This window comes from Ovis aries, chromosome 1 (genome assembly GCF_016772045.2).
Source record: "Ovis aries strain OAR_USU_Benz2616 breed Rambouillet chromosome 1, ARS-UI_Ramb_v3.0, whole genome shotgun sequence".
Lineage (NCBI taxonomy): Eukaryota > Metazoa > Chordata > Mammalia > Artiodactyla > Bovidae > Ovis > Ovis aries.
This window is the reverse complement of record NC_056054.1, coordinates 51,907,146-51,923,381: the sequence shown is the minus strand read 5'-3', so window position 1 is coordinate 51,923,381 and position 16,236 is coordinate 51,907,146. Positions and strand designations below refer to the sequence as shown.

General features: G+C 40.3%; 1 protein-coding gene and 1 long non-coding RNA gene across 3 annotated transcripts in view; one reads left to right on the top strand and one right to left on the bottom strand.

The window, feature by feature from the left end:
• Positions 1-11,518, bottom strand: part of ACADM (acyl-CoA dehydrogenase medium chain) — an 88,844-nt gene extending 77,326 nt beyond the window's left edge. For both annotated transcript variants that reach the window (XM_060410891.1, XM_060410892.1), the window contains exons 1-5: positions 11,428-11,518; positions 8,174-8,261; positions 2,004-2,101; positions 1,822-1,891; positions 612-712 (exon numbers count right to left, since the gene is read on the bottom strand). In XM_060410891.1, the coding sequence (XP_060266874.1) occupies positions 612-712; positions 1,822-1,891; positions 2,004-2,101; positions 8,174-8,261; positions 11,428-11,457 (387 nt within the window). In that variant the 5' untranslated portion in view covers positions 11,458-11,518. The remainder of the gene's footprint in view (positions 1-611; positions 713-1,821; positions 1,892-2,003; positions 2,102-8,173; positions 8,262-11,427) is intronic.
• A 183-nt stretch (positions 11,519-11,701) lies between these two features.
• LOC105605964 (uncharacterized) lies at positions 11,702-15,086 on the top strand. The gene is made up of 2 exons (XR_001025506.4): positions 11,702-11,934; positions 14,911-15,086. It is a non-coding gene; the product is annotated as an uncharacterized LOC105605964 (long non-coding RNA).
• Positions 15,087-16,236: the final 1,150 nt, after the last annotated feature.

The following is a 16,236-nucleotide window of genomic DNA, read 5'->3' as shown; positions in this document are numbered from 1 at the left end:
GGAATTCCTAGTAAATTCAAATATAACACTATAATTCAAAACAAGACAACTATTTTTCCCAAAGTGTAAGCCCAAAGAAATGGCCTTTATTCTGCCTCTAAGTCAGAGAGCTAACACCGCAAGGATATAAATCTGTTAATCCAAGTATGCACATACAACTAAGTTATATAGGACTTGTTCATAATGTAATATGTAAACCTCTACTGTAGTAAAATACACAGATAAATAATTAAATTTATAATAAATGACATGGTACATATGATCAGGTCTCCTAAGACTTATTCACTAAACTTCAGCATTGCCAGCAGTGGCAGCAAGTCATCCCTATCCTTCTCCTGAATGACCTTATCTAAGAATTGCCACTGAAGCCACAGCCAAGTGTACAGTTTCCCCACAAGGACAGGCAGGACTCCAAGTACTAAACACAACAGGGTCAGAACAATCAACTCATGGAGTAAAAATCCAGGCTTCACCGCAGAACCTTGTGTTGTTGTTGTTGTTGTTTTGTTTCTTTTTTAAGAAGAAAACTATATTCTGCCTATTAATCTAACCAGCAGGATTTTTTCATTAACCACAGCTCAGTTAGCCAATTAATTTTCTAAATAACTTACCCCTAGAGAATTTGCTTCAATAGCAGTCTGAACCCCTGTACATCCATAAGCCAATTCTTCACTAATTAAACAGCTATCAAAAGTTCCAAGTCCAAGACCTCCTACAATATCAAAATGTTTTAAGAGCCCATTGTAATACATAGCATATCTCAACAGAAATAAAGGCAAATTATTTAAATAGCTTGCAATATAACAATTAGGTTAACTTAATCTTAAAAGCAAATTTACAAATATATTATCTATAACACAAGAAATTAAAAGATTTTGGGCCAGTACAGTAACAAAGTATACTTTGCTATATAAAGCTAAAATTAGTTTTAAAATTTCAAAAAGCTCTCTTACTATTTGTAATGTGGACCTGTCTTCCTGCTTCACCTTGATTTTGCAAAAATTTGATTCAACTTTGCTAAAAGATTGACCCTTTGAGGAAAGGAGTGAAAGGAAGTCTCAATTAAATGTAAAATTGAAAGTAGAATTTAAAAGCAACAATTCAACCAACCTAGACAGAGAATTAACAAGGATTAAGTTAACACTGTGATTTAATCACTAGGTCGACTGGGATTTTTATCCTGCCAGGCTCCTCTGTCCATGGAATTCTCCAGGCAAGAATAATTGAGTGGGTTGCATTTCCTTCTCCAGGGATGTTCCTGACCCAGGGATTGAACTTGAGTCTCCAGCAATGCAGGCAGATTCTTTACCATCTGAGCTACCAGGGAAACCCCACTTTGGAACCAGTTATAAAGAAAGAAGAATGCCTCTGATTGTTGAGTACAAGGCTCCTAAAAGCTGGCAAACATTGAAGTCTATACAGGGGCTGCTGCTGCTAAGTCGCTTCAGTCATGCCCGACTCTGTGCGACCCGTAGAAGGCAGCCCACCAGGCTCCCCGTCCCTGGGATTCTCCAGGCAAGAACACTGGAATGGGCTGCCATTTCCTTCTCCAATGCATGAAAGTGAAAAGTGAAAGTGAAGTTGCTCAGTCGTGTCCAACTCTTCGCAACCCCATGGACTGCAGCCTATCTGGCTCCTCTGTCCACGGGATTTTCCAGGCAAGAGTACTGGAGTGGGTCACCATTGCCTTCTCCACTATACAGGGGCACATAGGTACAAAACCATTTAATGGTGACAAATATTTGAAAGAATGACTGAACAGAGTTTTAGAGTTTTCTTATTCATATGCATGCTACGATTAAAAATGAAAAGAAAGCTTACCACAACTTTCTGGAATGTGTGTATTCATTAAACCAAGCTCCCAGGCTCTTTTAATTAATGGAACAGGGTACTGAAAGAAATATAATAATAATAGAGAAAAAAGTTATATTTAAAATCTACTTATATTTAAAATCTTGTAAAATTTGTCAAAGACTTTCACTCCTAAAAGTGCATATACCTACCTCGCCGGTTTTATCATATTCTGCAGCAACTGGAATTATTTCCTCCCTGGCAAATTTACGAGCAGTAGCTTGAAATTCTTTCTGTTGTTCAGTGAATTCTAAGGGAAAGTTATTTTTAAAATATTTAAATAGGACAACGAGTTGAGAATATGAAGTCAGTATGTGCTGCTGCTGCTAAGTCACTTCAGTCATGTCCGACTCTGTGCGACCCCATAGACGGCAGCCCACTAGGCTCCCCTGTCCCTGGGATTCTCCAAGCAAGAACACTGGAGTGGGTTGCCATTTCCCCTCCAATGCATGAAAGTACAAAGTGAAAGTGAAGTCGCTCAGTCCTGTCCGACCCTTAGCGACCCCATGGACTGCAGCCTACCAGGTTCCTCCATCCATGGGATTTTCCAGGCAAGAGTATAGAGTGGGGTGCCATTGCCTTCTCTGAGTCCGTATGTAGATAGTTATAATGGAGACATTCACCTTTGATAGCCAGAAAGTTACAGTGCAATGTGCTTTCAGACTACTCAAGATTTCACTGTACCATATAATTAAATCTATGTCAATATTAATGCCAAAAAGGTAGGTAAGATTTCTCGCTTTTACAAATGAGTAACAGATACAAACAAGTTTTTCTCTTCCCAGTATTAAAGTAAAAACAGTTTTTCTTATTCTTAACTCTGAAGCAGAATCATATGTTTACTAATACTGAAATGAAACTAATATGTAAGACATATCCTGACCTCAAGAATCAATCTATTAGGGAGGTAAGACATGACAAGTGACCATACACCAATTAAACTTGTACAAAATATCATAAGAATACCATAACTTCAATTTTACTCCTCCTTTAAACTCAGATAACTTAAGTTTACAAAGGAGCCCAAAGCAACTGACAAAAGTGGTGGGAAGGCTTCTTAAATTAATGAAAGAAATAGGGTGGCTCAACCAAGCACAGAAGCCAACTACTACTGATTTTTTTCAATTCCGCACTAACATGCAGTTTTATTATAGTTGCATCCAACATTAAAGGATAGGTAAAATTTAAGAGTGATATATGATGTTTTGGGCAAGAAGAATGAAAGAAAAGATAGAAAGGTAAGAATGAAAATAAGAATGTTTAGGACTATAGCAATAATTTGTATAGGGATATGTGAAATAAAATATAAAAGACATTAGAAATTTGGTATTCAATAGCCTAAAATCAAATCTCTCATTTTACAGATAAAATCCAGAGTTCCAGAGAATATCAAGAAGAGAAAAGAAAGCCTTCTTAACTGAATAATGAAAAGTAGAGAAAAACAATAAAATAGGAAAGACTAGAGATCTCTTCAAGAAAACTGGATATATCAAGGGAACATTTCATGCAAGGATGAGCATGATAAAGGACAAAAATGGTAAAGACCTAACAGAAGCAGAAGAGGTGGTAAGAATACACAGAAGAACTATACCAAAAAGGTCTTAATGACCCATATAACCACAATGAGGTGGTCACTCACCTAGAGTCAGATATCCTGGAGTGTGAAGTCAAGCAGGCCTTAGGGAGCATTACCACCAACAAAGCTAGTTGAGGTGATGGAATTCCAGCTGAGCTGTTTCAAATTCTAAAAACTGATGCTGTTAAAGTGCTGCACTCAATATGTCAACAACATTTGGAAAATTCAGCAGTGGCCACAGGACTGGAAAAGGTCAGTTTTCATTCAAATCCCAAAGAAGGGCAATGTTCAAACTACTGTACAATTGCATTCATTCTGCATCCTAGTAAGGTTATGCTCAAAATCCTTCAAGCTAGGCTTTAGCAGTACATGAACTGAGAACTTCCAGATATTCAAGCTGGATTTAGAAAAAGCAGAGGAACCAGAGATCAAAGTGCCAACATTTGTTGGACCATAGAAAAGCAAGGAATGCCAAAAATATCTACTTCTGCTTCATTGACTACACAAACATCTTTGACTGTGTAGATCACAACACACTGTGGAAAATTCTTAAAGAGATAGGAATACCAGACTACCTTACTTGTCTCCTGAGAAACCTGTATGCAGGTCAAGAAGCAACAGTTAAAACCTTACATGGAACAGTGAACTGGTTCCAAATTGAGAAAGGAGTAAGTACATCAAGGCTATATATTGTCACTGTGTTTATTTCACTTATATGCAGGGTACATCATGTGGAATACTGGACTGAAATACTGGCTGGATGAATCCTAAATTGTAATCAAGATCACCAGGAGAAATATCAACAACCACAGATATGCAAATGATACCACTCTAATGGTAGAAAGTGAAGAGGAACTAAACAGTCTCTTGATGAGGGTGAAAGAGGACAGTGAAAGAGCTAGTTTAAAATTCAGCATTCAAAAATGAAGATCATGGCATCCAGTCCCATCACTTAGTGGCAAATAGAAGGGGAAAAGTAGAAGCAGTAAGAGATTTTTTTCCCTTGGATTCCACTGCTGATGGTGACTATAGCCATGAAATTAAAAGATGCTTGCTCCTTGGAGCAAGGCTTCCTGGTGGCTCAGATGGTAAAGCCTCTGCCTACAATGTGGGAGACCCAGGTTTGATCCCTGGGTCAGGAAGATCCTCTGGAGAAGGAAATGGCAATCCATTCCAGTACTCTTGCCTCGAAAATCCCATGGGTGGAGGAGTCTGGCAGGCTACAGTCTATGGGGTCGCAAAGACACGACTGAGCGACTTCACTTTCTTTCTTTCTGCTCCTTGGAAGGAAAGCTATGACAAACCTAGGCAGCATATTAAAAGCAAAGACACTACTTTGCCCAACAAAGGTCCATCTAGTCAAAGCTATGGTTTTCCCAGTAGTCATGTATGGATGTGAGAGTTGGACCATACAGAAGGCTGAGTGCTGGAGAATTGGTGCTTTTGAATCGTGCTGAGAAAATTCTTGAAGAGTCCCTTGGAGAGCAAGGAGATCAAGCCAGTCAATCCTAAAGGAAATCAGCCCTGAATGCTCATGGATGTACTGATGCTGAAGATTCAGTACTTTGGCCACTTGATACAAAGAGCTGACTCATTGGGAAAGACCTGGATGCTGGGAGAGATTGAAGGCAAAAGAAGAGTACAGCAGAGGATGAAATGGTTAGATAGCATTACCAACTCAATGCACAGGAATTTGAGCAAACTCTGGGAGACAGTGAAGGACAGGGAAGCCTGGTGTCCTACAGTCCATAGGGTCAAAAACAGTCAGACACAACTTAGCGACTGCACAACAACATATCAAGATTGTGAGTGGCAAAGGGTAGGGAAGACTAGGATCTATTATGTACTGTTTGAGAACGTACTTTGATCCCATCACTATATGCTAGGATTTCACCTATGTCATATAATTTAATCTTCAAATAAACCTTGTCTTACAGATAGGTGCAACTGGTCACAGGTGTTATCACTGTTCCTTTACTTGATCTCCACAATCTCCCTCTGAAACACTTATATCTATCTCATCCTCTGTCACTCACCAAATCGCCACAGATTTCTACTACTAGTCTCTTACTACTGGGTATGAATCTGTATGTGACAAACTGAAACTAAATAGCAATGTACCAAACCTATGTTAATATCTCAATAAGAAAATAAGAAGATACAGTGTCCCAAACTGCTATCCTCACACTGATTTGAAATTTTTACTTAAATATGTTGAAAAAACTTTATATGGATGCTAACAATCTTAAAAATAAAAACTGAAAATGTTAACCCTAGGAGTTTTGAGTTTGTTATTTCTTTCAGGGTATGACTTCATTATCTCAGCTGCCTTTTAACTTTTTCTGAAACCAAGTGAATTGAGAAAATGGGTTTTAAACTAGAAAACGGTAATATTTCTGAAGCAATAAGCACTCTAGGGGCAAAGGATGCTGAAGAAAGGTGTCATTATTTCAAATTCTTTGCCTGGTCTTCATTTTCGAAAGAAAAGGGGAAGGCAAATGTTATTCTGTTTTCCCCCAACACCACATGGCTCCCAATCCCAAGACTAAGAACCACATTTAGCACCAAACTGCTGTTCAATATAATGGCCAAACTAGACTCTGGCTTATTAGTAGAAACCTAGCAATGTGTATCTAATAGTGTTTAAGAAGTATTTGTTGCATTCTTTTCTAAGTTGAAGATGAAACATGAAACTATTCCCATGAAACAGTCAATTTGTTATTTATGAAGATATTAAGAAGAGGTGGCAAGAATACACCGAAGAACTGTACAAAAAGATCTTCACGACCAAGATAATCACCATGGTATGATCACTCACCTAGAGCCAGACAGCCTGGAATGTGAAGTCAAGTGGGCCTTAGAAAGCATCACTACGAACAAAGCTAGTGGAGATGATGGAATTTCAGTTGAGTTATTTCAAATCCTGAAAGATGATGCTGTGAAAGTGCTGCACTCAATATGCCAGCAAATTGGGAAAACTCAGCAGTGGCCACAGGACTGGAGAAGGTCAGTTTTCATTCCAACCCCAAAGAAAGGCAATGCCAAAGAATGCTCAAACTACCGCACAATTGCACTCATCTCACACACCAGTAAAGTAATGCTCAAAATTCTGCAAGCCAGGCTTCAGCAGTACGTGAACCGTGAACTTCCAGATGTTCACACTGTTTTTAGAAAAGACAGAGGAACCAGAGATCAAATTGCCAACATCTGCTGGATCATGGAAAAAGCAAGAGAGTTTCAGAAAAGCATCTATTTCTGCTTTATTGACTATGCCAAAGCCTTTGACTGTGTGGATCACAATAAACTGTGGAAAATTCTGAAAGAGATGGGAATACCAGACCCCATATCTGCCTCTTGAGAAACCTATATACAGGTCAGGAAGCAACAGTTAGAACTGGACATCGAACAACAGACTGGTTTCAAATAGGAAAAGGAGTACGTCAAGGCTGTATATTGTCACTCTGCTTATTTAACTTATATGCAGAGTACATCATGAGAAACGCTGGGCAAACGCTAGGCTGGAAGAAGCACAAGCTGGAATCAAGATTGCCGGGAGAAATATCAATAACCTCAGATATGCAGATGACACCACCCTTATGGCAGAAAGTGAAGAGGAACTAAAAGCCTCTTGATGAAAGTGAAAGAGACTGAAAATGTTGGCTTAAAGCTCAACATTCAGAAAACTAAGATCATGGCATCTGGCCCCATCACTTCATAGCAGATAGATGGGGAAACAGTGGAAACAGTGTCAGACTTAATTTTGGGGGCTCCAAATTCACTGCAGATGGTGATTGCAGCCATGAAATTAAAAGACACTTACTCCTTGGAAGGAAGGTTATAACCAACCTAGATAGCATATTGAAAAGCAGATTACTTTGCCAACAAAGGTCTGTCTAGTCAAGGCTATGGTTTTTCCAGTGATCATGTGTGGATGTGAGAGTTGGACTGTGAAGAAAGCTGAGCGCCGAAGAATTGATGCTTTTGAACTGTGGTGTTGGAGAAGACTGTTGAAAGTCCCTTGGATTGCAAGGAGATCCAACCAGTCCATTCTGAAGGAGATCAGTCCTGGGTGTTCATTGGAAGGACTGATACTGAAGCTGAAACTCTGATACTTTGACCACCTCATGCGAAGAGTTGACTCACTGGAAAGACCCTGATCCTGGGAGGGATTGGGGGCAGGAGGAGAAGGGGATGGCAGAGGAAGAGATGGCTGGGTGGCATCACCGACTCGATGGACATGAGTTTGAGTGAATTCCAGGAGTTGGTGATGGACAGGGAGGCCTGGCGTGCTGCGATTCATGAGGTCGCAAAGAGTCGGACACGACTGAGCGACTGAACTGAACTGATATACTTAAAAATGGCAGGAATATATATACAGGCTGCTAAGACAGATGTATGTATAGGGTACTACAGCTGAAGAAGAAAACAAGATCAGAAAGGATGGGTGTGACTAACAGTGAACAATCTACAAGTGGTGACAGACATAAGTAAGTTTGTTTACAAACATATTCCAGATAATTACATGTAAAAAGTCGCATATATGGGCTTCTCTGTTGATCCAATAGTTAAGACTCCAGCTTCCACTGCAGGGAATACAGGTGTAATCCTTGGTAAGGGAACTAAGGTCCCATATGCCATGTGGCAGCCAATAATAAATAAATAATGAAATAGAAAGTCTTTTAAAAAAGTTTCATATATATATAACAAATACAAGTTTAAAGTCAAAACACAAAACAAAATATATACCAAAACTAAATCCTGATCCTGGCTCACGTTGTACGACAGTTTTTGTATGTTGTGATCTCCAGTCAAAACGAGAAAGACTTCTCAGTACCTGTAAAGAATAATTTTATTACAACAAATTTGGGAATTTAAACATCAGTCAAGTAGAATACTGATAAGTATTTACAAGTAAACAGAGCAACTTGTTTGACCATATTCAGGAAAACAGTTTAAGTCATTACTTAAATGCCTTCAACCATAATTGGTTTTTGTATTAAGTCAATTATCAGATGTTTTAACACCTATCATAAAGGAAATTTTTTTGTAAAAAATGCAATGCAAATAAAACTAATCAGTAGCTTTGTACTACTAAAATGGAACATTTCAAGACAAGTAAGAGTCAGGGATAGTAGTAGACTTAGAACCACTGTTTCAGAAATCTCACCTTCCAGCACCAGAACACCCTGTAACTGGGGAATTGCAATGGGGGCAAAAATGAAATAGTATCACTCTACATTCAAGAGTTGCCTCATTTATCAACTTTGGTTCCCTGTCCCTGGTAGACTCCCAAGAATGTCTCTGGGAATCTTCCCTTGAAGAACTCGAATTTTAAGACATCTCACTTGAACAAAACAAATTAGCCTGAAAGCATGTTATATATTTTCTGCTGTTGTCTGTAAGTATTCTTAGAATGTTCTGAGCCAAGGGTCAGCACACTATGGTATCCCCAGTTTTGTAAATAAAATTCTGTTGGAACACAGTCAGACCACATTGTCTATTGCTGCTATCACAGCAGAGCTGGGAAACCACATGGTCCACAAAGCCAAAAATGTTTACTCTCTCTTTACAAAAAGTTTCCTAACCCTATTTTAAACCATTACTCAACTATTTGTCTTAATTTCTGAAATCTACTCATATTTCTTCAAAAAGATATATAAAAATATAATCAGATATTATTTGCAACCTATTTTTATATTCATAGAAAGAAAGGATATAATCAGATATTGTTCCTTTGCAATCTATTTTTATAGTCATAACAGTTCAGTATACACAAAAGTAACCACTTGCATTTATTAAAGTTATCAAACTGGAAACCATACTGGAACTCTTGAGTAAATGTTTAAGGAGAGCCAAAATTACACAATTTACAGTTCAAGGAATTTGACAGAACTAAATTTTACTAAGCTAGACACTGAAAGAAAAGAGAAATTCAACAATCTACTAAAAGATGAAGGACTGAACTTGCTTATGTTTTTCAAAATCTGTGAAAAGAAACTGTCCACTTTGTAGATAACAACTTCAACTTGTAAACAGAATTACCTGCATGTAAAGTGACAACACAGACTATCAAATGTATTAATTTAAACAACCCTTTCAATAATATATTTTACACTACAATTTTTAATTACAGAATAAAAATTCATATTTTCTTTGTAATTTTCATTAATTTTATTTCGGAGTTAAAACATGGTTTCTCAGGTACTCATTCTCCACTAAACCTATTCTTGTTCAGTCACATTCCATGTATTAATGCACCTGAATCTGAGTCAATCCTAAGACTAAGGAATTATTTTTATTCCTATTTTGTATATGAAGAAGCTGGGGCTCAGAAAGGTCAAGTAAAATTGGCCAAGGTCACTCTATTAGGAACCAGGATTATTACTTTAACATTTATGATGAAGAATTCGTGCCATCAATCACCTTGCTATACTGCTCTTTCAATTCAAGTATCCTAATTTGCTATTAGATTCTATAAAGAAAAAACATTGCACGAAAATCAAACTAAAAACCTCTTCTAAATATGTGTTTAGACAGCATGGTACAAAATCAGACCTCACAATATAGTTTAAATAGGGAATTATCAGTGTATTTAAAATAATTTACAAAGAGTTTACATATGACCCTACAGGAAAATCTGTTACATAAAACAAAGTATAAAGGTAGTTACAGCCAGGGAACAATGTCCACAAACTTGTTTATTAACTTATTTCCAAACCTGGAAAATGAGGTTAACCTTACTGGGTAACTGTCGAGATGATCAAAGTAAGTTAATGTCCTGGAAGCAAAACCATCTATGAATGTTATTAACTCTGGGTTCTCCGCCAGAAATACGGAATTCAAAACCTCCAAGGTAGCAACTTTAATCAAGCATTAACTTTTCAATAACAGCACAGCTATAACTGAAAACTTTGCATATTTCTTAGGAATTAAAAGTCTGAGTTATATGGGAGTGTCAAAGTGGCGTAAATTTTCTGGATCAGGTTTTTCTGTATCTATTTCGTCCCTGCAACAACCCCCGCCCCCGCCCCCGCCCCGAGATTGAGAAATCCAGGTCTTTTTTCCTGGTATCAGCATTTAAAATCATTTTTAAATCCCTCGATTTCTGCCTTCAGCACCCATTAACTTGTATAGCAATGACAAATACTGGGCAATAATCCATTAGAATTACTCTAAACCCGACACTATTTTGTACAAGACATAACTTTCTCAATTATAAATAACATATAAATGGCAATAATATTTACGATAGCCAACTGTATCTAGTAGCTGAGACAATTTAAAATCTGTGAGACACTAGAATAAACAGACGAGCTTCACAGAAAATTCTGCTCTGGGATTTTCTTTTCTCCTTTATTTACGTACACAACCTGGAAGCACCTCCCTCCATACTGTAAAACCAACTGGGTATTAAAATATATTAAGTATCCTAAGGAGCACCTGATCCATTTTCCTTTTCCTCGTTACTTGGCAGGCACCCAAGGGAAAGACTATCTGAATTCTGCACTTTGTGGTAAATACATCACAGAAGACTTCCTTCTTAGTGTAGGGACTGAGAGCCAAGAGAGTGTCCTCCAAGAGAAAATAAACTAGTTCAGCAAAGACACGGTTGTAATTTTTAGGCCCTGGCCAATTAAAAGACGGGTTTACTTCAGGATAAAACAAGACTCCTCTGGGAAATCTTTGGAAGGTTCTAGGGCCAGAGAAAGAAAAGAGAGATTCTGAAAAGGGGACGCAATCTATATACGGGGCAATTGCCAAGGAGATACAGGAAACTGAAAACCCAGACAGCATTCCGTCCCACAGTGCGAGGAATGGGTGGGCGCGAAAGCCAGGCAAGGGTCCGGAATCCTGGTTCCTACCAGGAGCGGGGTAAGCGGGTGCCAAGGCGCCTGATGATTGGGCTCCTTCCTTACAGCAACTCCCCACCCCGCCCGGCCTCCTCCCGAACACCACAACCTCCACTTCCCACCCGCGCCGAGCCCTGCTCTTCCTCTCACCCCGCAGCTTCGCCTAAACAGCGCGATCATGGTGACTGCCGGTCCGGTTATGCAGTCTCTAACCCGGTTGTGACAACTCCGTCAACGCGCCAGGCTAGGCACTCATCTGCCCCTGCTTATATTATGTCCCCGCCCACACTCAAAAGTTGTGGGCGGGGCCTCAGTTGGAGGGGACAGAAAGGAAAACGAAAGACGGAGGAGGCGGCAGCCTGCGCGGCTTAGTTGAACGCATGCTCAATTGGCAACGGCTCCTCTCTGCGGCCGCCGCCATCTTGGAGGGAGGTCTAATGTGCTCTAGGTGCCTGACAGGACGCAATGAGTTTCCCTGAAAAAGCATATCTTCCCGTCAGTCCTTTGAATTCAGTCGACGAGCCCTGTTGGGTGAAGACTGGGGCTGACAGCCGTGCGGAGACCACCCGGAGGGCAAACGGTGGCGGAGGCGGGGGCTGGGCGGACTGCAGGCGCCCAGCCCCGAGATTCAAGGGTCACGTAGCAGGCTGAGAATAGGTGAGAGGGCTTGGCGAGGAGTTTGGCAGAAAGGCGTCTGCTGGTTTTCGATCTTGACTTTTATCCGGAGACACCTCTCAGACTCAAATCGTTTCTGCTTCGAGGGGTTAAAGGGTACTTTTCTCTGAAACACTGGACCCAAAGCAGAAGGGTGTTTGTGATTTAAATCAAAGAGGAATGTAATCACTTGAGAGATCACAACATTTCTGAATCTTCCCAAGGCTATTTATTGCTATGACTTACCTGGTGGCTCAGACGTTAAGCGTCTGTCTACAAATGCGGTAGCCCTGGGTTCGATCCCTGGGTTGGGAAGATCCCCTTGAGAAGGAAATGGCAATCCATTCCAGTATTATTGCCCGGAAAATCCCATGGACAGAGGAGCCTTAGGCTACAGTCTGCAGCTGCTGCTGCTGCTGCTAAGTCACTTCAGTCGTGTCTGACTCAGTCCGTGGGGTCGCAAAGAGTCAGATAGGACTGAGGGACCTCACTTTCACTGAGATAACCATGGTATTACAATGCCCGGCAATTTGTAAAGCTGTGTATTTGTGAAAGCTAATAAAAGCCCAGTGCGAGTGGAGGGTATGAATGCTTCCCAGGGTTCCTAGTACTTTTCATTTTTGTTGGCCCCATCCTAATTGAGGGGCTTCCCTGATGGCTTAGATGGTAAAGAGTCTGCCTGCAGTGGAAGAGCCCTAGGGTTGGATCCCTGGATTGGAAAGATCCTCTGGAGAAGGGAATGGCTCCCACTCTGGTATTCTTGCCTGGAGAATTCTGTGGACAGAGGAGCCTGACAGGGCTACAGTCAATGGGGTCTCCAGAAGTAGGACATGGCTGAAGGATTAACATTTTCAACACTTTAAACTTTCATCCTAATTTAGGCCCTCATCACTCACCCCTAAATTTTGAAGACCCAATACCCAATAATACCCTAAATAAATAGATACGTTTTAAAATAAAATCTCTCAAAAAACTAGGTACAAAGAGAATTATCTAGGCATCATAAAGGCTTTGTTTATCTTTCTAAAATGACAATCTGAAGGTTGCTAATTGTATCATCTTCCCTGTCTTGTTATTTGTAGGATAGAGTTGAAACCTAATTGTCTAACAGGAAAGAACTTTTAATTTCTAGCCCATCTGATTGCTCCACCTCCTATTTCTCTTACTTCTCTAGCATGTTTTTGCATGAACTAATCCCTCTGTACATAATACCCTGCCTCTTGGATCTCCATCTGATTTTTATTTATCCTAAGGAAAGGCAGCTCAAATGTCACCTTTGGTGAATTTCCCAGAGCTATCTATCAAATAAAATAATTTCTCCTGTATGCTCTCTGTACATTTTTTTTTTTTTAAACTTTTAACTTTGTATTGGGGTATAACCGATTAACAATGTTGTGATAGTTTCAAGTGAATAGCAAAGGGATTCAGCCATACATATACATGTATCCATTCTACCCCAAACCCCACTCCCATGCAGGCTGCCATATAACATTGAGCAAAGGTCTAAGTGCTATGTAATAGGTCTGTGTTTGTTATCCATTTTAAATATACCAGCCTTGTACAAACCTCTTTTATAATATTAATAAAGGGTTAGGCCTCACATAGCCCAGTCTCTACAGAGTTATGTGCGCATAGTATAAAAATGAAAGTATTAAATAAGAGGAATTGTACTCTTTTACTTATATCTCTCCAAGGAAATTGTAGACATTCTTTATAATCCATGGTTATCATCTGTTAAATCCCCTTCTCTTCTATTGATTTATTATCTTCCATTCTGAAACCACATCTAAATGTCTCTCTATCCCTTCCTTTATTCCTTATTGTGCAGAAAACTACCAATAGCAGCTCTTGCTTTTCTCAGTGTTTTCATTTTCTTTCCTCTCCTCTTATCTACAGTACCTTCCTCTCTTCCATCCCCTCTCTCTTGTTTTTCTTTATAACTTCAGTTCAGTTCAGTCGTTCAGTCATGTCCAACTCTGCCACCCCATGAATCACAGCACACCAGGCCTCCCTGTCCATCACAAGCTCCCGGAGTTCACTCAGACTCAAGTCCATCGAGTCAGCGATGCCATCCAGCCATCTCATCCTCTGTCGTCCCCTTCTCCTCCTGCCCCCAATCCCTCCCAGCATCAGAGTCTTTTCCAATGAGTCAACTCTTTGCATGAAGTGGCCAAAGTACTGGAGTTTCAGCTTTAGCATCAGTCCTTCCAAAGAACACCCAGGACTGATCTCCTTCAGAATGGACTGGTTGGATCTCCTTGCAGTCCAAGGGACTCTCAAGAGCCTTCTCCAACACCACAGTTCAAAAGCATCAATTCTTCAGCACTCAGCTTTCTTCACAGTCCAACTCTCACATCCATACATGACTACTGGAAAACCATAGCCTTGATTAGATGGACCTTAATTGGGAAAGTAATGTCTCTGCTTTTCAATATGCTATCAACAGACACAAATAGAAACTTCTATGCACTCAGAACTTGCTCAGAGAAGAGGCATTTGCCAGGTGCCAGTATGACAAGAATTTCAGAGCCTTGGAGAATGTGGCTCTCTGCATAACAGAATTATTGCCTTCTGTTGGGCTTCTGAGGTAGCACTAGTGGTAAAGAACCCACCTGCCAAAATAGGAGACATAAGAGATGCTGGTTTATTCCCTGCGTCAGGACGATCCCTTAGAGGAGGGCATGGCAACCCACTCCAGTATTCTTGCCTGGAGAACCCATGGACCGAGGAGCCTGGCAAGCTAGTCCGTGGGGTCAGACGGAGTCAGACAGGACTGAAGCGACTTAGTACCCTGCACATTGGTGTTCTAAGTTGTTTCTGGTTTTTGATCTGGCTGTTATGAGGTCCACATTCTTTTCCAACCTGGAAAAGACAGGCAGGCTGCAGTTGCAATGAACTTTGAATGAACTTCTGTGGAATGCATTTAAAGCATGGGGAGCTGCATTCTCTGACCTCTTTTTATTTTGTTTTTATCAACAGCAATGTATTTACTGCTTTGGGAGTAAACAGAAGTAAAAGAAACCTTGAATAACAAAAACAAAGAAAACTTGAATGGAAGCCAAGCTGTCTTTTTACCTATTCTGAAACTTAGACCTGACAAACTGCCCTGTATGATTGCTACTGCTAATACTGTTACTAAAAGGTACAGAATATGATAGATGCCTCCTCTTTTCAAGTCAAGAATTTTTTTTTTTTTAAGGAGTCTACTTGGTGAGTTTTATGCACATCTCTAGGAATGTAAGGGTCTTATCAATGATTATTCTAAAGGTGAGATGCTGTGGCTGGAATGGCCCCACCTGGTAGCTGAACACACAGGTGGTTACGTTGAGACTGGACTGTCCTTCCTCCCATAGCGGGATAAAGGTGTGTGTTTTGAGGTTTGGTAAGGACTCTGTGGAAATGATACTAACCATGTGTGCTACCTGAGGAGCAGGAATGGAGAATAGGTTCCAGAAATCCAGGAGCCAGAGAGAAAGAAAGGCAGACCAGGCAACCATGTAATTTATAAAGAACTGACAAAAGTACCCCATAGTAAGCAATTGACTACTGCCACCTAGAGGGTCCTGTCGGTAGATTACAACCGTTCCTCCACAAAAACTGTGCCTCATCACCCCAGCGGGGCTTCCCTAGTAACTCAGACAGGAAAGAATCTGTTTCCAATGAAGGAGACCCTGGTTTGATCTTTGGGTTGGGAAGATCCCCTGGAGAAGGAAACGGCTACCGACTCCAGTATTCTTGCCTGGAGAACTCCATGGACAGAGGAGCCTGGCGGGCTATAGTCCACGGGGTCCCAGTGTTGGACACCACTGAGCAACTAACACACACACACACACACACACACCCATACTTACCCTCCCACCCACCAGATATTAGAAACAGCGACTAGAAAATTGATGAGATGGAGCCAGAAAAGAAGACAAGCTAATTTTGACCTGCTATTCCACATGGGTTAGAGGATGTTGTTGTTTAGTTGCTAAGTGTCTGACTCTTGCAACTCCATAGACTGTAGCCTGCCAGGCTCCTCTGTCCATGAGATTTCCCAGGGAAGAATACTGGAGTGGGTTGCCATTTCCTTCTTCAAGGAATCTTCCTGACCCAGGGATTGAACCTGCATCTCCTGCTTGGTGGGTGGATTTTTCTCTGTGGCTTAGTGGCTAGAAGAAATTTAAATTAGAATGGGTTTGGAGTTTGAAATTACACTCAATACAGCTATCTTTGTGATTTCTAGCTTTTTTTGCTAATACAGTATTACATGGTTCTCAGTTTTTCTAAGATTTGCATTCTCCCTTTTAATCTTTAATAGTG